Consider the following 27183-nt stretch of genomic DNA (forward strand, 5'->3'; position numbering starts at 1 on the left):
CTACAGTTTAATAAACACCCTTGAACTGTGATCAGATGTTTCTGTCTTACATTGATACCATGCCTTCTTTACAGTAACCACAATAATTTCTCCTGTATTCTTGGGAGCCATGCTAACAATTTGTGTAGCCCATAAGGGAATACTTCTGGGTTTAATGCCACTCCTCTTGGTGCTTACTTCCCATAAAATGCTGTTATGAATTCTTGTATATTCACATACTGGATCCCTGGGGTGGAACATATTATCCCCTTATCAGTTAATGATATCATCATGTTTAGTTTACTCATCAAATCTCTCCCCAATGTGTTAACTGGTGTCTTGTGGGAATATCACATCGGCATAGCAATGTCGTGTTCTCCTAATGTTATGGATAAGTTGTCTGTAAAAGGAACCTTTGTTGTCACCTCAGAAAACCCTTGTGCATCCATGAATATACCTGACATTGGGAATGTTTCCTCTCTACCACAGGATGGAGTGGCCCCCGTATCTACTAAAAAGGAAAATGTTGTGTCACCTATGGTCACTTGACCCTTGGTTCCTCTTGTGGGTTTGCTCTAACCCATAGGATGGGACACATCAAGCCTTTATGTGGGATGTCCTATTGTGTGTTCATATCAGTCCTGTAGCTGGTAAAACGATTCCCTCCCACTACTGTGACACCCCCTATTCTAGGTGTTGGTGCCTGTAGCAATATGTTTGCATTCCATGGTGTCACTGCATTCTGTTCTGCTGCTGCTTGATGTGCCTGTATTGGTGCTTGCTGTTTCTGCAACAGTGCTCTCTTTGTCTGGGGTGGCATCCCCTGTTCCATCTGCTGTATTTGTGGCGCTTGTGTGCGTGTGATCTTTGGCATAATATGTTGGACGTTCTGCAACATATTGTGAGGGGTATGCTGACCCCCACTTGTATCTAATGGCCCTGTGCACACACCTTCCAGCTTGTTTCCCCAAGGTATTCGGTGCGCTCTTGCTTACGCTGGCTTCCCTATTTACATGGAGCCACTCTCAGCGCCTCCGCTCCCGGCATCACCCTCGCCGGCAAACTCGTTTGGTGAATGCCACACTCCTCAGTTCCATTCCTTCGGCCTGTGAGGGGCAGACACAGCTCCTCCACCATGTTGCCTTTCACAGACAATAATGGCCGCAAAATGCCCATGTTGAGGGGGCGAGGGAGTGAGCATAGAGTATCAAGTCGTTCTCTGCCCTTCCAGCCCCTGCTAGCGCTGCTGTTCCTTTTCGGTTCCCTGGAAGTTGAGGGCTGTCTCCGTGCCCTTTGGGGTCTCAGCTCAATACTCTGCCAAAAACAGCATCGGTCTCAGGCCTCTCCCCATCTGTTGCCCACATCCTCTACGCAGGCGTTTTCTGGTCCGGATGGGGGATCTGCCCCTCTTTGGCAGACTGAGTCAGTATTCCTGGGCTATCCGTTTGCAATCACTGGCAGATGTGTGGTTCTTGAAGGGCCAGGGCACTTTTGTTGGGAGCCCTTGGGATGGAGAGCGGTCTTCATGCCCTCTCCCTACCAGCCGCCATCTTGGAATCCTCCTACTGCACTGTGTAATAATTTTCATATGTATATATCTTTGACAATTTAAATGAAAAGTATGATAAAAAAAGATACCTTGTTTTTGTTGTTTCAAATGCTTGTTTATTATGTCCAAATAGCCATTAAAGTTTGTTCTCTTCAGAATGTAGTTGGTTGTAGTGGACAAGGGTCTTCTTACTGTGTCATTCTTGTCATGGGTTACCCCTCACCCCATTATTCCATCTGCTCCTTGTACCGTTTGCTCTTGCTGGTCCACATGTCCTCTTTATGGACTTCCTCCTCAAAAGGGTACATCCCTCTGGCAACTACCTATTTTGTGTAATCTTTACTAAGGTAAACCACAAAAGGCACGCTGTAGTATGGTGGCCTGCCACTGTGTGTAGCATGCACCATATGTGTAGTAAAGGAAAAAAGCATTGGCAGTTTGGGCTTTTGTGAAGCCATAGGATAGTAATTTGCCAGGAATTATCATGAAGGTACTAACAGTCAATAAGATGGCAACAGCTGGAAAATGATGTGAGTACCTGAGCAAATTGTAACAGTGCCTGGCAAATGCCTATCTAATACCTTAACACAACCGCAAATGTTTCCTTTCCCAATCCTTGTTTTTAACAGGACTTGAGTGAATGGAACAGATGTGAGGATACCAATACTGCTTATGTATTTATTTGATTTATTTATTGGTTATTTATAAGGCGCACTACGCACCAAAATGGTGTTTCCAGGCGCCACAAGACAAAAGAGAGAAGGGGGATATGGGAGATAAAGCAGCACTAATGGTACTACTAGGCCTTGTGATATTCAGATCCTGCAAGTACAGTAGCAAAAAGTGCAAAGAGAGGGAGGTGAGTGGGGAGGGGGGTGAGGAGGGAAAAAGGACGAAAGGCCCAGGAGTGGGCAAGTGCTGGGGAGAGCCAGGGGGACAATTGCCAGGGGATGACAGAGGATGAACCCCCTTCTAAGTGCACGGGAAGTGGGGTGTAACAGGGTCCGGATGGATGTCCAACACACCAGGCTAGTTAGGGAGAGGCTCCCGGGAGGGCAGCGCTGGATAGGGGCAAGGGGTGCTGGAAAACACTGATCAAGGAGGGCCTGGTGCCCTATAAGACACATAAGGGACCAGGCCGCCAGTCACAATGGCAGAGAAGGGCATTAGCAAGGGAGGGTGCGAGGGAAAGCAGTAGAGATGAGAAGGGTCCCAAGAAGCTTCTGGAACTTAAGGAGATCCGGCACAAATCTGAGAGGGGCAGGGAGGCCATTCCAGACGAAGGCACCTGCCGAAGAGAGAGATCTCCCCCCACTCTCTGCTTAGAAATAAAGAGGCTGAGGCAACACTTGGTTAAAACATTTTTATTACACCTGTAGGGCAGATGCAAATAAGCTATTAATCCCCAAAAGATTGCCTACAAATAACATTGGCAGGCCCTATACAGCACAACATTTGTTGTTAATGTTTGATAGAGCTAGCGCAAAGAGATCCCACGAGCACTAGGAAAGGGCAGGTACTGGGTGGGAATGTCCATATGGCTTTGAATGGTCATTGTCAGTCAGCAGGTGGGAAAATCACCAAACATCCACAAGCTGTGTGTCCATTCGTATGCCCATCTCTCCAATCTGTACTCTAATGCAATAGTTCTGACTTATATGTGGCACTAGCACCAGCTAATAGTCATAACTAAAAGGAAGTACATGCAGTGGAGTTACAGTGGTGAGGTTATCGCAATGTAATGTATATGGACTAAATGTATAAATGATAACAGGTTACTGTAGAGAATGATCATCTTAAACATGTGTGATCAGTATATTTGCTATTGACTTTCTAAAGTAAACTTGAATTTAATATATGTGTGATCTGACATAAGAATATCTACCGGTATGATTTATTTTGGTAGAAACCTCAAATAAGGTTGGAAATGTATTCTTTTCAGGTGGTGTGGTCCACCAATGGCTTGGAACCTTCCCATGATGCGTCTGACTTCATCAAGCAATGTGATGCTTGTGACCTTCTCATTGGACAGAACAAGGGAAAACAACATGCTTAAAGCATACTTCCAAGCTATTCCGAAAGTAGGTGAGTTGTGAAAATCCTGGCACTTGAATCTCACGGTAGGGATTGCTCGTCGCATTCTGGCAAACTATGACTATTACAAAAGCCCTTACATTAATGCATGGCACGAGATTGAAATGTAACGTTCTGTCTATAAAACCTCCCAAGGTGTGTAACTGGTGCATCACCAGTCTGCACTAGTTGCATGTGGGCTAGTTACTGGGTGAGAACCACATAGAGATCTTGCATTGCCTTTCTGTATACAGAACGCAAAAAAGTATACAGACACACATTGAGGACACTGTGGGGGCTAAATGATGAACAGACAAAGTAATGAATTAAGCAATATGCCCCGAGCAGCGGGGGCATTACCAAGTCAGGTAATGCCCCATGCCCCTGCCTGAGTCTCCACACGGCTGCAGGCTGCCATCGTCCCCCACCGGGGACAAAGCGGGCTGAAGGTAAGTGGGGATAGGAGGATGGTGAGGGGGTAGGGAGGACAAAAAAATAAACATACCTGAATCCCCGGCGGGGGACAAAGGCGGCCTCCAGCTGTGTGGATGCTGGGAGCAGGGATGGTCGAGCTTCAAGCCTCCTCATTGGCTGATGGGCTGCCACGCACCTGCCGGCGACAAAGCTGTGGAATCCGCTGGATTCCCGGCCGGGTAATGCCCCGGCGAGGGTCAATCAGAATGGTTCTTTCATTCTGATTCTCCCTCGCCGGGTACTAATTAATGATATGCACTGCCACATTCATAACATGGTGCTTCCACATTTGTAAAACAAATAAGTGTCTGTAGATCACAGCGCTGGTACTGCTACAGTACAATCTGCTGGTTTCACACTGTATGCCTGTGCATCATAAAACATTGCTGCTTGCTTTTGCCTGCGCACAGCAAGGTCGCCGAAAGGAACCGCCTCCTTCACAGCGAAAAGAGGCAGGAGTGTCCACCCCTCAATATACGCTATGATCAGGAGTGGGACAGTACAACCTTATTTACTGTTCTCCAGGACTCTGCCAGATGACCCACATTATTTAATGGGGTTCACGGCCCTATACACAGCCAGGCGCTAGGTGCACCTTATGCACTGAGATATCTGGTATCATTGTTATCTTGGGGAAGATACCGGTCTAACGGCATGCAAAGTGAAGTCATCTTACAAAGGACAGTCTCCAACTCTTAACTCATCCCATTCTCTTGCCTGCAGTGTGCCCTTAAATTACTTCCTTCGACTAAACTTCTTGATGGCTGCGTGTCTGTCTTTGTTACTTTTTTCTTCGTCTTTTCTATAATCTTTTGATGTTGTTGAGGTCTAGACAGTGACAGTACTTTTTTGATTGCACATCTCTTTTTGCTATAAAATCCTTCAAAAGTCTCACCGCTGACCAGCCTCTCTCAATTGAAGGTTGTAAGTCCAGTGTTATGTAGGCCTCACCCATAGTCCCTGCTGCTGGTGCTGCTCTATGCGTGACCACCAAACGTGTTCTCAGTGCTATCAGGAAGATTCTCTGTCCCCCTACAAAAAGCATGGGCTCGCCAGTCACCTTATTCTCCACTTGGGTAAAGCTGCCAGTACAGCTCTCCAGGACAGGGGTACAGGGCTGAGACTGACGTTTCACCTGATCTCTATTTAAACTCCCCAATTCAACCTCTCTAGTAGTGGGATCGCCATCTGCACTCCTCTGGAGTTGGGTCTCCACCGCAATTTCCAATGAGTGCGGGAGGAACCTCCGAATGCGCCACTGGTTCTACACTCTGATGCTTCCTTCCACACCTTCTCTTCATTCTTTTCTAGCGGAATGTAGTCTCGGCACCAGAGCTATTCCAGGGGGCTTGACGAGTCCATCTTTGGTCCCATCTGGCTGCACCCCAGATCGAATTGTTTTTGGCTACTTGGAACTTCTAAGATTTAACTTTGCATTTTTCTGTTTCTTATGTCATGCATAGTGCATGCTCAAATTATCAGTAGGCAATGTGGTTGTTGTGAAATGCATGTGTGTAAGAAACTGGCTCTGCAACCCTCAGTAAATGCCATATCTCTTAGGCACCTTCCTGCACTCGAAGTAAGGTTCAATGTTTTCTTACTACGGTGGAGGACAATGCTCCATTAGGGAGTGCTTTGAATACAATTGGTTCGTAATGGATGCTTGGATGCTTATGGAAAGAGTTGTACGCCCTGGTCAGCCTTTAATATGAAAGTTAGTAATCAATCATCTCACAACAACACTATCAGGTGTAGTGAGCTAGCAGGAGCCCTTATGCGTTGATTGTGGAGAATGTTATTGAATAAATACATGCTTTCTATTATGCCTATACATATGCATGTTATGCTGACCGAACCAGTAGGCACATACATGGGAGCTGGTTTTACTACATGAGCTGTATGGACAGTCATATTTTCTAAATGTCCTTTAATAAATAAAAATCAGCTTCCAGTATCAGAACCTCATAACATAAATCTCTCTCTCTCTCTCTCTCTCTCTCTCTCTCTCTTTTTCTCTCTCTCTCTCTTTCTCTCTACCTCTCTCATTCTCTCTATGCACTCTCTTTCTCTCTCTGTAGCTCTGTCTTTCTCTCATTCTATGTACCTGACTCTTTCTATGTGGGTAAGAGTCAGGTAGTGAGATGTGAGTTTGCTAGCATCACTCAAAGGTATTACCGACCAGAGGGGGAAAACGTAATTTGAGGAGGGCTGTTTTCTTTGGGAAGAGCAGAATCAATAAAAAGAAAATATTTAATTGTACTAATATTGCTCACCGGTTCTTTGTAAAATCATACAATGTTTCTCTCTAATGAGAATTTACTCTATATTTTTTTGTCATGTCACAACAACCCATATTAACCGTATAAACTATTTTCTGATGGGTTATCATTCCAAGATCTCCAGTTTGGAACACTCCTATTGCATTCTTTTGAAATACCCTTATGAGAAAGCTACAGGAGCCAAATGGCACCAGTGAGGCTTCCAGCTTGTTTTGCATAAAATCAAAGAGCATTTTGGGAACATAAGAATTGCCACATACCTTTATATTTGACAAATACATCTGTGATAAAAGAGTTGCATGCTTGAATCACTATGCACACAGTGCACACTGGACTTGGTGCTCATTTCTTATTTCACACACCTCACACTAACATTAACATGTTTGTAATATTGAAGCAGTATATATACTGATTCAGGCAACCTCAGGATTTGGATGTGAGAACAGAATGACTGTGACAAATGTCATTCCATTCAGATGTCTGTCCTCTTTGTTTCTATAAATAATATCTCTCCCACCCCCACCACATACCCAAAACCAGGATCCTGATTGGAATTTAAGAGGAAGAGCTGAGAGGGGATACAGGTCTTAGGTTAAAGATGTTTGATACCTAGTCCCCAATAAACAGATAACCTTAGATATGTATACACAAAGGATAGAATAGGGGGGCCAGAGAAGGTGCTTGCTATAGAATAGCCAAATGATTGGGTGTCTTTCGTCATGCACTGCTTCTCCCAGGCCCAGATTTAAAGAGAGTATGGCTCTTTCCAATTGTGTGTTTACTAGTGAAGTCAGAACCTCCCTTTTCTGTCTGTTCCTATACAAGATATGCAAAAAAAGTAGTGATCAAGGCCTCCATGCCACACGTATTCCACCCAATTTGTATCTATAGACGGTTAATGTTTTTTCTCAAAAAATATAATTTTATTCATATACAATCCCTATTTTTACCCCTGCATAATAATTTTTGTGGAACAACCTCTGGGGTTTCAACACTACTGCTATTAATACTAGACACACATTTCCTTTCCTGTAGGGCTGGTGTGTTTTGACCAAGAATAGAGACAGTTGGACAAGGCCCCTTGTCGAGAGTTGATTCCACAAAACTCATCCTCTTGGTTGGTGTCTGGGGCTCAACCGCCGAGATAATCTCGGTACGTAAAGGAGCAGCAAGGAATATCTTAAAAACTGGGTTAGGGGCCTTCGGGGCGTGGCAGTGTGGTGATTGCAGTGTCTTTTCACCGGGTTTCAGAGGATTGAATTGATCTTTATATAATACTGCCAGTAATAAAACCTTCAACAAAATTAACCTTTGTACACAAATCCTTCAAAAATGTCTGCACCTCCCTCAATTCAGAAATAAGGGTATCGTATCCCCAGTCCATAGAATCCAGCAAACGAGATAGGACCGGGAAGGACCACTCATCGACCACCAATTGCTCCTGGACGTGGTCCAAAACCCCAGTATCGCCCGGCATGGCCAGTAAGTGAGCCCTCCTGACTCCCGTACCTGGGGACTACGGTCTCACCATAGTCCTCAGTCCCTCTTCCTTGAAGTGGTAGGTTTGTTGTGGAATTGCATGCAGGGGAAACCCCAATGTTCTTATTGATCTGCGCACCAAGCACAGCTGGTCGATGTAACAGAACCTCTGTAACTTCAACCTCCTCATCAATACGGCCTGGAAATGGTTCTAAATGAGTTGGAAAGGCATAATCAATTTTGGGGCTAGAAATTACAGGACCTTCATCCAGCTGTGTGAGTTCACCCATAGTGCACTCTCAAAGAGTAATTTCCACAAAGTGTACTTTTAACTGAGTCTTTGCCTCTGGTGCAGGTGCTCCGGCAGGCAGGATTTGTGCTCGAGATCGAGATGGAGAAGCCCTTCCTTCATCGGCCCTGGTTGCAGCCTCACCACTCGGGCCCTGAGTCATTTGGTGCTGTAGAACCTTCCCTCACAGTTGATGATATTCCTTGAGAGGAGTCAAGATTTCCTTGCTGAGTTTGTAACATACTGTGAAGCACAGCAACCTGTCAAGCACACCTCGGCGCAGCTGAGGTTCAAAGGAACTAGTCCCGCAGTCACCTCACAGCGCCTACACGACAAACTCGCTGAGCTTCTTCCCAGTCCCAAAGCATAGACAAATCCTTTTTCAGGGGTGGAGTAACACTTTTCCTCCTCCGCCCTTTTGTGTATCTCGTTTTTGGGAGGAATGGAGCCCGCCGACTGGGGGCTATGGGAAATTGAAGTCTTTGCAAATGGCTAACCCACACTCCCATACCCGATTTCCGGCTTCTAAAACATTGTAAAAACTATTAATAGGTTGCTTACCCCTGAGATAGCCATGCATGTCCATTGTGGTTCAGCCCACCCGCTACCTTTAAACCTTTAATAATTGTTGGTTAAACCCTGAGAGCATTCGCAGGCCAGAGCAAGCACAGAGCAGGGTTTATGGCCACAGTCGAAGTCAGGGCAGCACAGACTGCACAGACTGCTCAAACTCAGCTTCCAACTCCACTCCGCGATCCAATAGGGGTTTTCAGTTCTGGCTCCTCCTCTCAGCAGCAAGGGAAAGCAAAGACAGACATGGGCAGACTGCACAGATTGCTCAAACTCAGCTTCCAACTCCACTCTGCGATCCAACAGGGATTTTAAGTTCTGGCTCCTCCACTCAGCAGCAGGGGACACCAAAGACAGACACAGGGCAGACTGCACAGACTGCTCAAACTCAGCTCCCAACTCCGCTACGGTCCATGGTCCAACAGGGATTTTATGTTCTGGCTCCTCCTCTTAGTAGCAGGGCAAAGCAAAGACAGACACGGGGCAGACTGCACAGACATCTCAAACTCAGCTCTCAACTTTTATTCATATATCAAACGTAAAAAATGTAATGTACATATTTCCACAAACAACACATAGGCATTTTTACATATTGTATAGCATAACTATAGATCTACTCAATGTTCCAGATACAAAAAAATCCTCAGCATAAGACCCAAACAAACATAGATCCAACATATATGTATAAAGTGCAAAGACAGCCCTTGGCTCAACAGGGGACATTTAAAGTCTTACTAGTCTCTTTATTCTCTGACCTGCCCCATGTTTGCAGTGTCGTGATTGCTTCTTAAAGAGTCGACACAGTGTATTTCGATCATCTATAGCGCATTAGGTGCTTCTCTACCAATCGCACCCTTCATCAGTACATAACCAGTTCTTTGACAATCAAATGTATTCGTGTGTCTACAAGTGGAAGGAAAGATAGGTACATAAATAAGTGGAGTGAACATGTGACATGTAATTTTAATAAGACGTTTCAATACATCATCTTTGTTCCTATACTAGGCCAGACTCTGTAAATTAATATACGGAGGTTTAGGTGTAGGAGTGTATGGGTTTGACTGCCACAAATTGCTACATGTGCTTGAGGCACATTTTTAAGTGGATAAAGACATAATGCATGACTTTTGAACTTTCACAGATCGTTCACAGGTAACACTCTAAGAGATCAAGATGTGATTGTTGTGGGCTCGACAAGAAGTTTAATGTAACATAGTGAACCCCTTTAACCTCTATTCCCTATTTGTAATGGTGTGAAACAACATTTTATTTATTTTATTTTATTTTTGCATTTGTAAAGCGCACTGTAGCCCACGGGCATAGAGGCGCTATCAAGGATACTTAAGAAGGCTTGCTTGAGGGTTACAATAAGCGGCACAGAAAAACTTTGCTTTGGTTGGTACGATACAGAGAAACAGTCTTATACATACAATGTAAGGTGTGATATTTAATATTCAGAGATGGAGCATGTGTCAGGAATCGTACATGGGTGAGCCCTCTAGACAAAGAGCCTAGTTTTTAATGCCTTGCAGAAGGCAGAATGGGATTCGATTGATCTGATCTCGTTTGGGAGGTTGTTCCAGAGAGAGGCTGCCATTGATGGGAAGCTCGAGCCCCCAGCACGCACTCTGCGCGTCTGAGGAGTCAGAATGCGGTTGGCATAAGCGGCCCTGGAGGGTCTGGAAGCTGTTTGTTTGTGGATCCTTTGTTCGAGATGGGGGGTGCGAGTCCGTGAAGACATTTATGTGTTAGGGCAAGGGTTTTGAAGACCACCCTTTCTTTGATAGGTAGCCAGTGGGCCTCTCTCCTAGCCAATGAGATGTGTTATCTGCGTAAAATGCCAGTTGCAGCTCTTAAGGCATTGTTCTGGGCAATCTGGAGTTTAGCAAGGTTTCTTCGAGAGGTACCGATGAAGAGGGCATTGCAATAGTCAAGTCTGGAGCCAATGATAGCTCTGGCTATGGTGATGCAATGGCCTGATAGCATTAATCAGTTTGGAGTGGTATGCTGCTGAGGAAGCTATAGCATTAACCTGCCTGTCCATGGTCATGCTAGGTTCTAGGTATACGCCCAAGGGCTTGATGGTTTGTGATACAGCGATGGAGGTGTTGTCTATGTTGAAGGCCTGATACTCTTTGTCAAGTTTGCTCAGTGTGAAGGGGGACCCGATCAGAAGGAGTTCGGGCTTTTCACTGTTTAAACAGAGCCAATTGTCTGCCATCCAGGATTGAATGGTGGAGTAGATGAGGTTGAGGGTATCCGCATCAGTGCGATAGTCCCCTGATAGCGGTATGAGCACCTGGGTGTCATCTGCATAGTTGGTATATGAGATGCCCAGTGAGTCCAGAATGCGGAACAGAGGTCTGGTGTAGAGGTTATATAGAGTAGGAGCAATGCAGGAGCCTTGGGGGACTCCACATTTGATCAGACTAGGTGTGGCATTGGAGGATTCTGAGAAAACCTTCATAACTCTCTCCTGCAGGAACGAGTTAATGCAAGCACAAGCCTTTGGGGAGAAGTTAGCAGTGGTTGCGAGTTGATGGCATAGGGTTTTGTGCTCTACCAAGTCAAAGGCCGCGGAGAGGTCTAGGAGCAAAAGGAGCGCTGGTTTGCCTGCATCTCTAATGTCATCTATTTGATTTTTTAGATCAAGTAGCGCAGTTTCAGTGCCATGACGAGGACGAAATCCGGATTGGTGTAGGCCAAGAAGGTGGTTGTCCTCAATGAATTTCTGAACTTGCAGATAGGCTGCTTTGTCCAAGATTTTTAAGAGGAAGGGGACTGTAGTAATGGGTCTGTAGTTGCCAGGTATCAGCGGGTCAAAAGATGTTTTTTTTAATAGAGGTCGGACCCACGCTTCTTTCAGGGAGCTGGGTACAGTGGATGATTGGAAGGAGGAGTTGATGAAAGCAGTCACAAAGGGGGCAATGGCTGGCGCACAATCTTTAATGATGTGAGCTGGGCAGGCGTCTCCCTTACAGTTAGAAGGCTTAACGGACTTAATGAGGGTGATGACTTCCGATTCGCTCATGGGAGAGAAGTCAAATTTGGGTACCTGGTTGAGTGTGTCCAGTGTAGGGTGTGCCGTGCTATGTGTGTTCGCTTGTTAGAGTGTTAACGTGTTCTGAATAGACAGTATGGGAAATAAGTCCATACGTAATCAAATAAGGCCATGATATTTCGCCTCTCTACTTTAATTCAACTTTTCCTCACCTTGTCTCGGGAGGATAGCTCAGGGGCAACGTGCTCGCCTTGGAAGTAAGACGACACGGAGCAACACAGGTTCGATCCCCTGGTCCACGGTTAGAAACCTCTGGGTACTAAGGAAGTTATAAATAACCTATCATACCTCATGGAAAAGTGTTGCATATATCTCTTTTGGTGTACCCAGACACCCCAGCTAATACTTCCGCTGACACAAAAATCCCTTCCATCAGCAAGGTACTTGAAACATTGGCTCTGCAACAACTGCGGCAACAATGCAAGTCTTTGAATTTGATTCATGACCACCCGCCTGGGTTCAGACCCGCCAGATGAGCAGCATGCATTCTCTTGTTAATGAGGGGTGATCTCCTTCAATTCCTGGACAACAACACCCCTGCTAGTCTTATTCCTTTGGACTTGTCAGTAGCATTTGACACTGTCAATCATTGGGGGTCATTACGACCCTGGCGTTAAGGGTTTAACGGCGCCGTAAAAGGTGTTGGCGCCATTAAACCCTTAACTCCTGATTACGAGGTCCCTTTGCGGCTCCCGACCTTAACGGCTGGTCTGGACCAGCCGTTAAAGTAGGGACCCGCAAAGGGACTTCTGAGGTAATTACGGTACCACAATTTGCGGTACCGTAATTACCGCCTTCACCAGTCCCATTGAGCCCTATGGGGCAAAAATGGGAATGGGGAAGGGCCAATGGTAAATGGGGAATTACCACCCCGCCAACCTTGGAATGGGGCGGTATTTCCCCATTTACCATTGGTGGACTTGTTACAGTACCGGCAGCAACCATGGTGCTAATATAATTGTAATGAGGGCCATTGTATTCTGATAACAACACACTGGTACCTTCCTTTGGTACTGAAGAGCGTGCCTTAAAATTGATTTCTTCTATTCCTGCTTGCAGAGAATTCTGAGAAAAATCTGGGTCTTTCCTCCCAACGGTTTGTGTCAGCAATTGCAAAGTTCCATGAGGATAGGTATTATCAGCGTGGCTGACCTCATCAACCCCTTTTACTTGTCATTTAAAATGTACGATGACAGCACATGGATTTCTTGTCTCACAATCACATCTCTTACTATCTGTTTCTCGCTCATCCGAACCTGGATGATAGAGAGAAAAGTATGTCTCAATGCTTCAATACTGAATTATCCTCTTTGGTCCTTCCATTCCTCAGCAGTTCCCAATTCCATCTTAACCCTGGCTCCAAAGCAGACAAAATGGCTCATGGATGTGCCGCTCTACTTCCATCCATAAATTCAGAACCTCACCAAAAAATGCTCTCTTTTATCTGGACATGCTGAAGTGTATGTCTCCTGCCTCTGCTGAGCATGTCCCAAAACGTGGAAGGGGCAGGAGTTGTCATACTATCCCTCTTAGACTATTCGAATAGCCTTTACCTGGCCCCACCCAAAATATCATCCGTCAGGTTCTGCTAATCAGAATACGGCTTTCGAACTTATTCTGGGACTCAAACCCAGCAATCACATTACCCTTGCTCTAAAATCTCCCCACTCGCTTACAGCAGATGCAGGAATTTATTTCAAAAGTCTCTGATTAATACACCTTGCGTACTGCGTCTACCTCAATCAAACAATTAAAAAAAACACTATCTCACAAGACACTTCAAATCTGCCACTTGTATGACACACACTTCTGTCTGTTTAGTTGTAGGCCCTTGGATGCTGTGAGTGCTACTCTGTGGAACAATTTACTGATTGCCTTCAGAAGTTAAGAGAACCCCTGCAGATTCCGGGAGCAATTTTAGGCTTCTTTCTTCAAAAAAGTGTTTGACATATGACTCTCCCTTGCTGCTGTTGGATGGCACCCCTCAATCCTTGGCAAGTGACCGCCTTTTCAATCCTAGGAGTTTTCCCTCCTTCTCAGATTGCACCCCCTTGAGTTTCTGGGTGTCGAATGCTAGCGGGGGTTCCTGCTAATTCAAGCCTCCACAAATCTTAAGAATTCTGTCTTACTCTGTCTCTGCACTTTAGGTCTCCCTCGTCGATCTCTGCTGACTGATTTGTTTAACCGTTGTCCTTAAATAATGATTCTGTTTTTATTCTGTGCCCCTTTGCTTTACCCGGTCTGGGCTGTACCAATGCTGGGAGTTGCCTTCTTCCTCTCCCTTGTGTTTCCTGTACTTCCCCCTCTCCCATTGTGACACCTCGAAGAGATTCTTTTGCAAATAGCACCTCACAAATCAGCAATAAATCAATAAACATGTCTCCAGGGCAACATTTACAAAAGTGTGGGAACCCAACAGAGCTCAAATACCCTGTTTTATGGGTTGTAGTCCACTCAAGAGGGTCTACAACCACCGTTTAGCTCACTGTACCCTTCACAGGTGATACTCCAAAGGCTAACGGGGCCGGTGTGTGCTTGATATCAGAAACCTGTTATCTCTATTTTGCAATTTCCGAAAAAGGCATGTTAGGTTTGTTTGTGTGTTTTTGTGTTTATATACATTAAAAGGCACTTTTAGACTGCTTCTGAGCACTTTCAGAAACAGCACCTAAAAGTGCCATGAAGAAAGACAAGGTTCAGGCAGCTGGAGAAAAGCAAATGTGTATCAGAGTACTACGGGGTATGCGCTGTGGTCCTGCACCTGGCAACATAAGAGTTGCAAAGCCCCAAATGCCCACCAATCTCCTGTCGTAAATGTACAACATCTAGTCCTTAGGGACACCTTCAAGTGTAGGTCAGCCACTGTTGGTGGCTCTGTAAAGACTTCTTCTGAGCATGGAACTCACATGTGGAACGCATTAGGGTATAGATAATGGCGTACAGATAATGTGTGACTGTTTAGCCATTATGTGATGTGACGTTTTTTTGTATTTTTGGTGCCACTGTCCTTCTGTAAACTCTTGCCTGTATCAGCAAATCGACTGAACCAGGAGCAGAACATTGGGGAATAAGTGTTGGATAGTTTTGCCAACGCAGGCTTAAGAGTACTTGAATCAAACATTGGTTGTTGTCCACAGGTTTGGCGGAAGAGGTTCTTAACCACATATCACTAAGAACAGAGTTAAAAGATACATGAAATCCACAATAAAATAGCAACGTGGGGTACCACGCTGATTTATCACCGTAGATTAATTTACCTGAGGGTGATTGGCCATCCACAACCAAGGCTCACCATGTCAAGAAAACACACATTCCCGAATCAGTGTCAGGCTTTCAGACAAGCCATCTAAGCCTTGGTTATCACAAGTACATAAGACAGGAATTCTGACTCTGCACTTGTGGGTCAACATTAACATAAACACAAACTTTATTAATTCTGTAAAATATAAGTGGCCATGGCTCCCCAGAGGGATGTGAGTAGCAGTCAACGTGTTTCTATCCCAAGTGGAACATTGGCAAGACTTATACTAATTTAAAAATTGTGTCCATCACCAAATCACGTTTTTGGTCTAAAGATCATGTTATAAATTCATTGTTGGAAGTGATCTCAAGCTAGTATTTTAAAAGGCTCTTGTTCACTGGTATCTGTGTGTCAGAAACACGTTCTCCATACTCTTTCTGGTTAAAGGTTTAGTTAATTCAAATGCCAATTAAATTCGTTCGCTTGTTGTCAATAGACTCTAAACTAACATTTCTACATTTTTACAGCATGTGGAGGACGTCTTACATCTTGGAATGGTTCCTTGAGTTCACCGTACTATCCAAGCTACTACCCACCAAATATTGAGTGCAGCTGGATTATCAAAGTAAGCTTCTTCATTATACACCTGCAAATTAAGTCATTGTTTTTGTTAAATGTAACATATATTATACAAAAAATGATGTTTTTCATTTCACCAATTCCATTTGAACAAGATCATTGAGGAACAGGTTTTATAGTTTCGTTGGACATGCTCGAAAGAGATTAGTCAGCAAGCATGACTGCGTGATAACTCAGTGATGTAAGTAATTGTGTACTGTGAGGCGCTTAGTACAGGCATGTCATGGGTTGAACGCAATGATATTGCAATACTGATGACATTGATGAAAATGCTATATCTGCAATCGGGACCACTTTCACAACTTAAATTACAAAGTTATGCGCACATGCACATATCTAATTATAAGCACAATTAGTTTTATTTTGCAAGCTGCCCACCTGCTCCATTAGGGTAGGACAGTAGTTAAGGCACAATTTTTGGCGTTGGTCTGTAAGATGCACTGTGGGACTGTTTTCCATGCAAGAGTTTCACGTGTACATCACAGGCGCATCAGCTCTTTATTTTAATGCTGGCAGCGTTCCTGGGGAATAAACATCACCTTTTGTGTGGATTTGTGAAGATTTAGCTGAAAAATGTGGAGCTATTAGGAAAACTCAGTAAAATGACAGAATGTATGTAAAATACTGCAGAGCAAGCGAAATCATCCTCATAATCAAAAAAAGGACGTGAAGCTATTTTGCTAGACATTTTGTAAAATATTGGACTTAAAAATTGATATTGAGAAAATCAGGCCCCCAGTGAACGTACTCGTCTCAGAGGCATGATCGCTTATATTTTGTGAATTTGGAATTCATTAGTCTGTCTTCCTTGTAGATTTAATGTCCAATTTACTATGCTACAGGACCTGTCACCCCTAAAAAAGAGAATATTGACCTATGGACTCCCCCCCCCCCAAAAAAACACCAATGTATGCATTTTAGGAGCTTATTATTAACACAAATCCCAAATGATTATTAGGAAACATCCTTTTTTTAAAATTTGCTTTAAAATTGAATCCACAATTCCTTTTAGCAAAATAAAACTTGGTTATTTCACAATGTCCTATGATTAATTAGTGATGTTCCAATAGTAGTCATTAATCTGGCTCTAACTCGTGCAACAGACAGCTGGTAAGGAATTCTGGCCCTGTTGGAGTGATATGTGTCCTTTTGTGTGCTATATATCTGCCTGTATCTTTATAGACTTCTCCTGCAATTCACTCTGCTCCGGGCAAGTCCTTTGTTTGTTTCTGACTTTCTCCATTCACCTCCCACTCCCCATCTCTTAAACTATGTTCTGAGGGCAGCCACTGCCCGGGTAGCCAGGCAAAGGGCAATAACAAAGGGCCCCTCCTAACAGCCTGTTTACCGGGCACCCCAGCCGTTTCCTTTATGCCACCACCGTTTGGGCAGAAAAAACATACAGGTAATGTGAATCTACACTTTAATATCTCCTGCAGTCCTAGCACATAAATTGTTTGACTCACCTTTCTGTGTGCATCTGTACCATAAAAACCCGTGTTAATCTCATACCTTTGTCTGAATACCTTAGCAGACAGCTAGATTGAATCATTAAGCTAGCTCCACATCTGTGTGGTTAATCACACTGCAGCCCACATATATGGCACACATTCTGGGCTGACTGTGTTTGCCTATATACCTAGAACATAGCTATTTGGACTCATGTGTTTGTGCATATGCGCACCACCTATGTCTTGCTCATAGTATATGTATCTGAATACCTTGTATTTAGTCAATTGAATCATTGTGTTAGCCTACACAATCATTTCAAGTGGTATAGCTCATGATACTGTTGACTGCATAACATATAGTTAAATTGACTCTTTGTTTTTCCTGCAATTCTAGCAAAAACCTTGATTGGCTCATTGTGTTAGACTACATAACTAGCAAATGGCTAGACTGAATATTTGCGTATAGCCTTTACTACATCTGTATAGCTCATTATACTGCTGACTTCATAACACTTAGCTAGATTGATGCTTGGTTTTGACTGCAATTCAAGCAAAAATCGTGATTGACTCATTGGGCCTCATTACACGGTAGGCGGTAAGGGTTTACTGGTACCGTTAAGGGCACCGGTACTGGTAAACCCTTACCGCCTTACTACGAGATCCCTTTGCGGGACCCGACCTTAACGGCTGGTTTTACCAGCCGTTAAGGAACGGGCCCGCTAAGGGACCTTGGTGCTAATTACGGTACTGCAATTTGCGGTACCGTAATTAGCGCCTTCCCCATTCCCATTGAGCCCTATGGGGGCAAAAATGGGAATGGGGAAGTGCCTTGGTGAATGGGGAATTACCGCCCCGCTCACCTTGGAGTAGGGTGGTAATTCCGCCATCCACCAAAGCGGACACAGTAAAATACCGGCGGCAACCATGGCGCTAATAGCGCCATGGTTACCGCCTACCGTGTAATGAGGCCCATTGTGTTAGTCTACATAACAATCAAATAACTAGACAGATCTTTTTTGTTTAGCCTCCACTACATCTGTGCAGCTAATTATGTTACAGCCTGCCTACTGAACACACACCTGTATTGAGCGATTGGGTTAGCCCACAAAGCTAGTTTTAGCCTCTGTGTTTAGCCACCACTACATCTTTACAGCTAACTATATTTATGCATGCATACCTAACACATAATCTGCTCATCTCTGAATGAATCATCATCACAACAACTGTGCATCTCATTATAATGCTCACTGTATACCTAACACATAGAGGAATTAATTAATTATATGTGCCAAGCACATAGCTACATAGGGCCTCATTACGACCCTGGCGCTAATGGGTTAACGTCGCCATAAAAGGCTGTGGCGCCGTTAACCCATTAGCGCCTGATTACGAGGTTCCTTTGCGGGACCCGACCTTAACGGCTGGTCTACACCAGTCGTTAAAGTAGGGACCCGCAAAGGGACCTTGGTGCTAAGTACGGTACTGCAATTTGCGGTACCGTACTTAGCGCCTTCCCCATTCCCATAGAGCCCTATGGGGCGAAAATGGGAATGGGGAAGGGCCATGGTTCAATGGGGAATTACCTCCCTGCCAACCTTGGAATGGGGTGGTAATTCCACATTGAACCATGGCGGACTCGTTACAACACCGGCACCAACCATGGTGCTAATAGCGCCATGGTTTAGCGCCGGTGTTGTAATGAGGGCCATAGACTATAGTTGGTTTGCACATAAACACATAAAATAGAGTTATATTGAATCACTACATTATCCGCACATGTTCATGGTTCTTTAAACTACAACACACATATCTAGGATATAACTGAATTGGCTCACTGTGTTCCCTGCATACCTACCAAATCGAACTAAAAAGTGCATAGTTGACTCTGTGTTGCCTGATAGCTAGTATATAGCAATTGCTTATTCAGGTAACCATAACAACTGTTTAACTCTTCATATCAATACCTGAACACCTAGCACACAGCCAGGTTTGAATTGTTGTACTTACCTGCTTACTGAACACATTACGAGCCTATGACACAGGGCTTTGCTCATAACATTTCATGATAGACTGACTCATTTTGCCACCTGCTTAACTACTGCATAGCTTTTTTTGTGTGCCTGAAACCCTACAATTTAGGGTCATTGAGTTGTATGTGTTCCTCCCCAATAATTACAGACTTATTACTGCTGCCAAAATACCTAGTGCATCACTAGTTTACTATTAAGTTGTGCCTACATACCAAACACATATACGCTTTGTATGCCAATCACCTACAGATTATAACTCATTGTGCTTTCCCCTTAATAATTGCATAGATCATAGTATTTGCCTAAACCCCCAGCGCATAACTGGTTTGAATCTCTGTATTTGCCCGAACAACCAGCACTAAACTAGAACAACACACCAATGAACCCTCTTGCCTAATCTGTTGTAACTAGTCCGCTCACACAGAGCAAACCTTGCTGCATTACACCTCAAAAGGGTTCCACCTATATGGCCAGACTCACTTTGGGTGGCATTTCCTGTAATGGATATATAGCCACCATCTGCTCCACAGTTCACCTCCCCTGAGGAGACAACGTATCTTTCCCTTTCAAAACATTTACAGAGACAGCACGCCTCACAGAGCCTTCAAAAGAATCATCGGCCATAACCAAACTGTGGAAAGAAATGCACCTCAATGTCAAATCATTTATACCCACAAACCGACCAATAACCACGCTGGATTTGAAACTCCATAGCATTCACAACTGGATTATTTGACTGTATTGCCATTGAGAACTCTTTTAAAAAAGAAGCAAGCTAAAAGGTTCATGCCCATACCAAACTACTTAAAAAAGGACACATCAAAAAGAAGAGAAAAGCTGGAGGAAAAACCATCTACAGAAGTTGCTGAAGAAGTCAAAGCAAAGAAAGCACAATACACCAAACACATTGATTTGGCACATGCCAGTGAAATGGAAAGGTATAAGATCAAAATGCCATATCATGTGATATATCATATCCAAGAAAACACCTGATAGACTGCAATGCAATCCCTACTCCTAAACAAGAGCTCTGTGACCAGATAGCTGCACACTTCAACCAAAAGCTCCTAGGCATTCAGGATCACTTCAACAATAAAGGACGCTCCCACCTATACACCACCAATGAGACTACACCAACACCTCCCACTGCCTTCTCTCTATTGTCTTTGTGCTTTCTAACTGCCGAGGGCCTACAAGCTACCACTGGCTCATGCAACCATCGGGATCTCCTGGGGATCCATGCCCCCCTCAATCTTTACAAATCCATTGAGATATCTCCAGTCTTAAAAGCATCGAAAAGGTCCCAGATCAGTGGGACCTGCATACACCAGTCCTCTGCTTAAAAAGGTCAAAGCTGACCCATATGCCAAGCCGGCTAGAGCCATATCTCAAACACCCCTTTCATATAGAAACTTCTGGAACAATTAATATATGCTCAACTGTGGCATTTCATTGAAACAAACCGCCTCCTGGATGAAGCACACCGCACATTTCGACCTTCTAGGAGTACCGAATCGGCACTGTGCTCTATCTGGGATACACTTAAAAACAATGTAGAGGAAAACTATGAGAGTGAGCTCATTCTGTTGGACATCTCAGCCACTTTTGATAGCATCAGTCACGTGACCCTCCTAAAAAGACTGTAAGATAATGGTATTAAAGGAACAACACTGGGGGGCGTGGCTTGGCGGCCATGCGAGAGTGAGCAGACTCCGAGAGGCTCCCACCAGATCCGACCAAAGATCCTGAGAAAGGCGTATATTAGGACAAAAAAACCCGAACAAACGCCAGGAAAAGGCGTCGGAAGACCCAAGGCACACACGGGAGAAGACCCGAGGAAAAACGGAGGCCAGAAGAGCGAAAACGAGAAGAGGGAGAGACGCGCGGCAACACCAACAAAATGGCGGGCGCGCAACGCTGAAAAAGAGACCCGCGTCTCAACACACGAAGAAGGCCGAAGGGAAGGAGTAGAACCGGGCGAGATAGCCGATCAACATCCAGCGCAGGCAGGACCGAAGTACCACCAGAGTGGCAGAAACCCGAGACGCCAACTGCGGAGATAGCCGCGCGACACCGACCCAGAGAAGGTGAAGACGGCGCGGCTCAAGAACAGGAAGCGGCCCACGGACCGGGGCTGGAGAACAGCTTTCCCCAGCCGATGCGGAGACGAGCAGCAGCAGCGGAGGCCTAGCGGAACAACGAAAGAACCTGAGCGGTGAGGCAGCGGAAGCGAGGGGCGACCCATAGACCGAGCCTCAGAAGAGCGGAGGTGAGCGTCAACGGCGGAGAGCCAACGGAGCGATGTGGGACCCCGAGAGACGAGGCGGCGGAGACTGGGAGACGACCCGTGGACCGGACCAAGAGAGCCCTCCCCTGACGCGGAGGAGTGTAGAAGCAGCGGAGGCCCAGCAGAATAACCGGAGAACCCGGAAGGCGAGGCAGAACGGATCGAAAGCGGCCCACAGACCGAACCGAGGCAGATTCCCTCACGCCGAAGCGGAGGTGAGCAGCAGCAGAGCAACGAGGGATCCCACAACGAGAGGAAACGGAGAACGAAGAGCAATCCATAGGCCGGACCACAGAAGAGCCTCTCCTGGCCGACACGGAAGTGAGCAGCAACGACGGAGACCCAGCAGTGCAACGAGGGACCTCGAGAGGAGAGACAGCGGAGAACGAGAGGCGGCCCACGGACTAGACCCAGAAGAACCCTCCCCTGCCAACGCGGAGGTGCGTAGCAGCAGCGGAACCCGATAGGAGAAGCAGTGAAGAATACGAGGCGGCCCACAGACCGGATCGCTGAAGAAGAGCCCTTACCTGTCAGTCCGGAGCGGAACCGAGGGAGACAGCAGATCAACGCCCAGCCCAAGCAGGATCGGAGCATCACCCGACCGGCAGCGAGACAAGGCACCGACGGCAGCAACAGGAAGAGAAGCCCGAGACAGCACTACAGAAACAGCGCGACACCAAACTGGGAAGGAAGAAGGCGTCGAGACCCACGGACAGGAAGCGGCCCACAGATCGGACCGAAGAAGAGCCCTTCCCTGCCGACGCAGAGGTGACTAGCAGCAGCGAAGAGCCGGCAAGCAGCGGGAGATCCCGAGAAGGGAGGTAACGCCGAGACACAGGAACCAGGCCCAGGGAACAAGAGACAGACCGCGGGGCAGGTCAGGAGAGCCGAGACCTAACAGAGACGACATAAGAGAAGAAGGTAGCCGCCGTCGTAACGAGGAGAGCAAAAGAATTACACATAGACCCGGACACCACCCCAACCAGCTGCCTCACAGATAACCAGCAAGCGGGGGAGAGAACGTAACAGTCACTACGAACCACAAATCCATCCAGCACAAACAGACCCCCCCCACACAGGCAGAAACTGGGGGATGAGCCGCCTCACGCAAGGCACAGACTCCAACCACCCAAAAGCGAAAGGGAAGAGAACACCGGAGAGAGACACGGCAAACGGGCAACGAGGGTAAAGACACAGAGAGAAATCGCTTATTAAAAAGGCAACACACGCAGGAAAGAGTGGAAGCGAGTGTGAGAATCGAGCAAGGACCCACTGAAGCACAAACGAAACCTGACTGAACAGGGCCCAACTACAGGCCAAGAGCAGTGGGTACTGACATGCCAGACAAGCCTAAAAGCGGCAGAGGGAGACAAACAGTCATGGAGACATTCACCCGGAAGAACGGCGACCAGCAGCCAGAGGCTGGGGAGAAAGACACGCCGGAGTCATACGCCACGCAAGGAGAGATCAGGCAAGTGGAAAGCAGCATACTGGAAGCCATAGGGGCGTTAAAGACGTCGATAGAAGGCAAGTTGGACGCAGTGATGGTAGATGTGGGACTCCTTAGACAAGATACGAGAAACCTGGCGGAAAGGATGACAACAGTGGAACAACAAGCACAGAGCAACTCAGTGGAAGTGTCCGCCTCGCGAACACAAATGTCGGAAGCACTGGAAAGAATTAATATACTAGAACGCAGAGCTGAAGACGCAGAAGGCAGGGCCCGGCGCAACAACGTACGAATAGTGGGGCTGCCAGAGGGGGAGGAAGGAAGGGACCCCACGAACTACATAGAGAACCTCCTGATCCAAGAAGTGGGAGCAGAGACCCTATCCCAAGGCTTCGTGGTAGAAAGGGAACACCGGGCGCTGACTAGAAGACCGCGCCCAGGAGCACCACCAAGACCAATGATCGCAAAAATTATGAACTTTAAGGACAGGGAAAAAATCCTGACTTTCTCGAGAGAAGGAGGGAACATCACAAGGAACGGGGCCAGGATAACGATATATCCAGACTATACGGTACTTGTGCAAAAGCAGAGAGCCCAGTTCTGGCAGACCAAAGAGCGCCTTCGAGCGGCAGGGGTGAAATTCATGCTGCTGTATCCAGCCAAACTAAAAATACTGCATGACGGAAAAACACAGATCTTCGAGACAACGACCGACGCCCAGGAGTGGATGGACCAGCGTGGGATTCCACAGTCGGCAGAGAGGAACGAGCGAAACAGAAACCACCCCCGGCAAAATAGAGACTAGAACCGGGCACGACAAGTACACCCAACGCTAAAGGAGCAAGAACAAGAAGGTAGAGATGCCCTACCGGGAAGTAACGAAAAGGAGCAACCGACAGCCTCCAAGTTGAAAAGCCCACAGTAAAGAGACTTACAAAGGGAGCACAAGACTCGGAGAAGGGGAACCGCCAAGACCCACAGAGAAGCCCCAGTAAAAACAATGTTTATAGTGTCAGTTTCAAGACACTACGCCGCAACAGGCAAGGCCGAGGAGGAAAAAGCGGCACCTGGAAAGCGGTGGAGCCCGAGCAGAGGAGGGGAGGCTGGGTGTTTGTTGACGTTATTTGGGTTAACAGTTATAACAGTTGGGAAGTTAAGGCAAAGCCCGCAAAGAAAGGAGGAGAGCGGAAGAGGAACTAACAGTTGTCACACACAAAGAATCGGCAAGGAAAACAAATTCAGGGGACAGTACCCACAAACAAAAAGCTGGCGGAAAGCACGAGGCAAGACCGCCCACAACAAAGAGCGGCCAACAGAGAGAGAAACGACCCGAGAGAGAAAACGAACGGACGATTCAAAACTCAACAGCCAGAAGAAGGGACACAGATCCCCGGCAGGAATACACCGAGAGAATAAGACACTGAGCGAGCCCATGGGAAAGAACAGGCCGCAAGCGCTAGTCCCCACAAGGACCAAGATGTCTTAAGAATTGTCACGTGGAATGTCAGGGGGATGAACGCATATGTCAAGAGGCTAAGGATTTATACCTGGTTGAACAAAACAAGGACCCACATTGCACTGTTGCAAGAGACGCACCTGACGGCGGAAAAACAGGCCAAAATAAAGAAAAAATGGGGAGGCCAGATGTATAGTGCAACATACTCCAACTACGCTAGAGGAGTCATAACCTGGGTCGCCCCGGGCGTCCCATTCCAGCTCATCAACCAAGAGAAAGACGCGGAAGGGAGAATCCTGGTAGTCCATGGGATGCTAGAAAATCGGGAGATATGCCTCGTGAACACTTATGCCCCTAACCACGACGCTACAGCCTTCTTCAGGACGCTCCCGCCCCGGCTGGCCCCATACAGGAATGCAACGATGATTTGGGCAGGCGACCATAATTGCACACTGGACCCCCGGCTGGACAGGTCGGACAATAAGCACAAGAGAGCGGCGCCGCCAGCGAGAGCACTACAACAGATACTGGACCGGCTCGGACTCGGTGACGTCTGGAGGAAGGTACATGGGGAAGAGAGGGGATACGCGCATTATAGTGCCCCACACAAGACATTCACACGGATAGACTACCTGTTTACGGGCAAGGAGACACTGGGGGAATTCACTGAGGCACACATACACGCGCGAACCCTATCTGACCACGCCCCCCAGACGATCACATGGGCGCACACACACAGGAGGGCCCCTATACCAACATGGAGATTGAGGGCAGAGGCATTATTGGACGCGGGCTTCCAGGAACACATCCAAAGCGTAATAGAAGATTATTTTGAACATAATGAGGGTAGTGTGGAAAGCACAGGAACGGTCTGGAAGGCCTTCAAGGTGGTAGTCAGAGGGGAGGCGATGGGGAAAATGGGAGGTCTCAGACGAGAAACCCTAGCACAACTAGATGAGTTAGAAAGGAGAATCGAGAAGGCTGAGAGACAAGCGGGGGAGAAGGGGGCGGAACAAGAGAACCTCACCACCCTGCGACAACAGTGCGTGGAGACCTGGGAAAGATTGGGACGGCTAGACTATGGGAAATATATACAGAAACTACATGCTGAGGGGGACAAGCCTAGCAGACTCCTGGCCTGGCTAACCAAGCAGGAGACTAAGCGGGAGCCAATTAATGAAATTCAGAACAGAAAGGGAGAGGTGATAAGATCCCAAGAGGGAATAAACGAGGTGTTCTCGCAGTTTTACGAGGACTTATACTCCAGGGTCCAGGAGGTAGAGGAGGGGGACCTGAAGGAAGCCCTCGCGGAAATTAGACTCCCACAATTGACGGAGGAGCAGGCCCAAATATTAGACGCCCCTCTCACTGTAGAGGAACTAACGGAGGTAATCGCCCAGCTCCCGACAGGGAAATCTCCGGGGCCAGATGGGCTCCCGGGGGAATTTTACAAACAATATAAAAATGACATAGTCCCGAGACTGCTAGAAACACTAGAAGAAGCATACGAGAAAGGAAGACTCCCGAGTAGTATGTCAGAATCTATAATAATCCCGATCCTTAAACCAGACAAGCCCCCCCTTGAATGCGGTTCCTACAGACCGATTTCCCTAATAAACCAGGACTCCAAGATCCTGACGGCGGCACTAGCCAACCGCCTGAAAAGAGTGCTACCCACCCTGATCCACACGGACCAGACAGGGTACGTGCCAGAACGGAACACGTCCTGGAACCTGCGCAGACTCCACTATGTTATAGAAAGGACAAACCAGGAGGGAGGGGAGTGTGCTATAGCCTCACTGGATGCAATCAAAGCATTCGATTCGGTGGGATGGGACTGGCTCCTGGGAACGCTCACCCACTATGGGATTGGACAAGGGTTTACAAGATGGATAGAACTACTATACAAAGACCCGAGAGCGAGAGTCAAGACGGGTAGACAAGTCTCTAGGGAATGGGGCATAGAGCGAGGCACAAAACAGGGATGCCCCCTGTCCCCAATGTTATATATCCTGGCCCTGGAGCCGTTCGCAGTATTCCTAAGAACGGATTACAAAGACACGGGCATAGAGATAGACGGGGAAACACACCAGATATCCATATACGCAGACGATATACTCCTTTACATACAGAACCCACGCACCCACCTGCAGGACTTACTAGAGGCGCTGCGCGCGTTTGGTAGGTTATCTGGAATAGTGGTCAACAGAGAAAAATCCTTGCTGTTTCCCCTGGCAGGCCTACGCGCAGTGCCGTCAGATCAATTACCGCCTCTGGGCATCACATGGGCCCCGAACACCTTCAAATACCTGGGAGTGGACATCTATCACGACACCATGGAAACACACGCAGGTAACACACAAGTAGCTTTAGACAAAATTGAAAAGGCTATGAAATTCTGGCAGACGCTACCGTTGGGCATGATAGGCCGGGCGGCACTACTAAAAATGACAGTCCTACCCCGACTCTTATATTACTTCACGAACATCCCATACAACATACCAAGGCCCTTCTTCAAGCGCCTACACACTATGGCGAGAACCTTCCTATGGGGAGGGGGGCGAAACAGGGTGGCACTAAGCACACTACAGAGAAGCTATGAGTGGGGGGGCATCAAACTCCCAGATTTTGAATATTACTATTTGGCAGCACAACTCCAATTTGTGGTACGATGGCTGGGCGAGGAGACCTCAATAGATGCAATAATTATTGGGCCAACACTCCGTAGGTATTACCTGAGAGAATTATTATGGGTCAATGCCGCCCAAGCCAAAGACCTACCCAAAATAGCCCAACTAGGCCGAACACTATGGAAAAGAGCCTGGAAGACACAGGGCATACGAGACCCCTGCTCAAGACATATCCCACTGGCGGGG

At 46.7% G+C, this 27183-nt stretch overlaps 1 protein-coding gene across 1 annotated transcript in view; it reads left to right on the plus strand.

The window, feature by feature from the left end:
• LOC138526098 (suppressor of tumorigenicity 14 protein homolog) overlaps nt 1-27183 on the plus strand; it is a 1040494-nt gene that overhangs the window by 192939 nt on the left and 820372 nt on the right. The window contains exons 8-9 of the mRNA XM_069636455.1: nt 3471-3613; nt 15522-15619. Of these exons, the coding sequence (XP_069492556.1) occupies nt 3471-3613; nt 15522-15619 (241 nt within the window). The remainder of the gene's footprint in view (nt 1-3470; nt 3614-15521; nt 15620-27183) is intronic.

The sequence above is a fragment of the Ambystoma mexicanum genome, chromosome 7p (genome assembly GCF_040938575.1).
Source record: "Ambystoma mexicanum isolate Mex_15411 chromosome 7p, UKY_AmexF1_1, whole genome shotgun sequence".
Taxonomy (NCBI): domain Eukaryota; kingdom Metazoa; phylum Chordata; class Amphibia; order Caudata; family Ambystomatidae; genus Ambystoma; species Ambystoma mexicanum.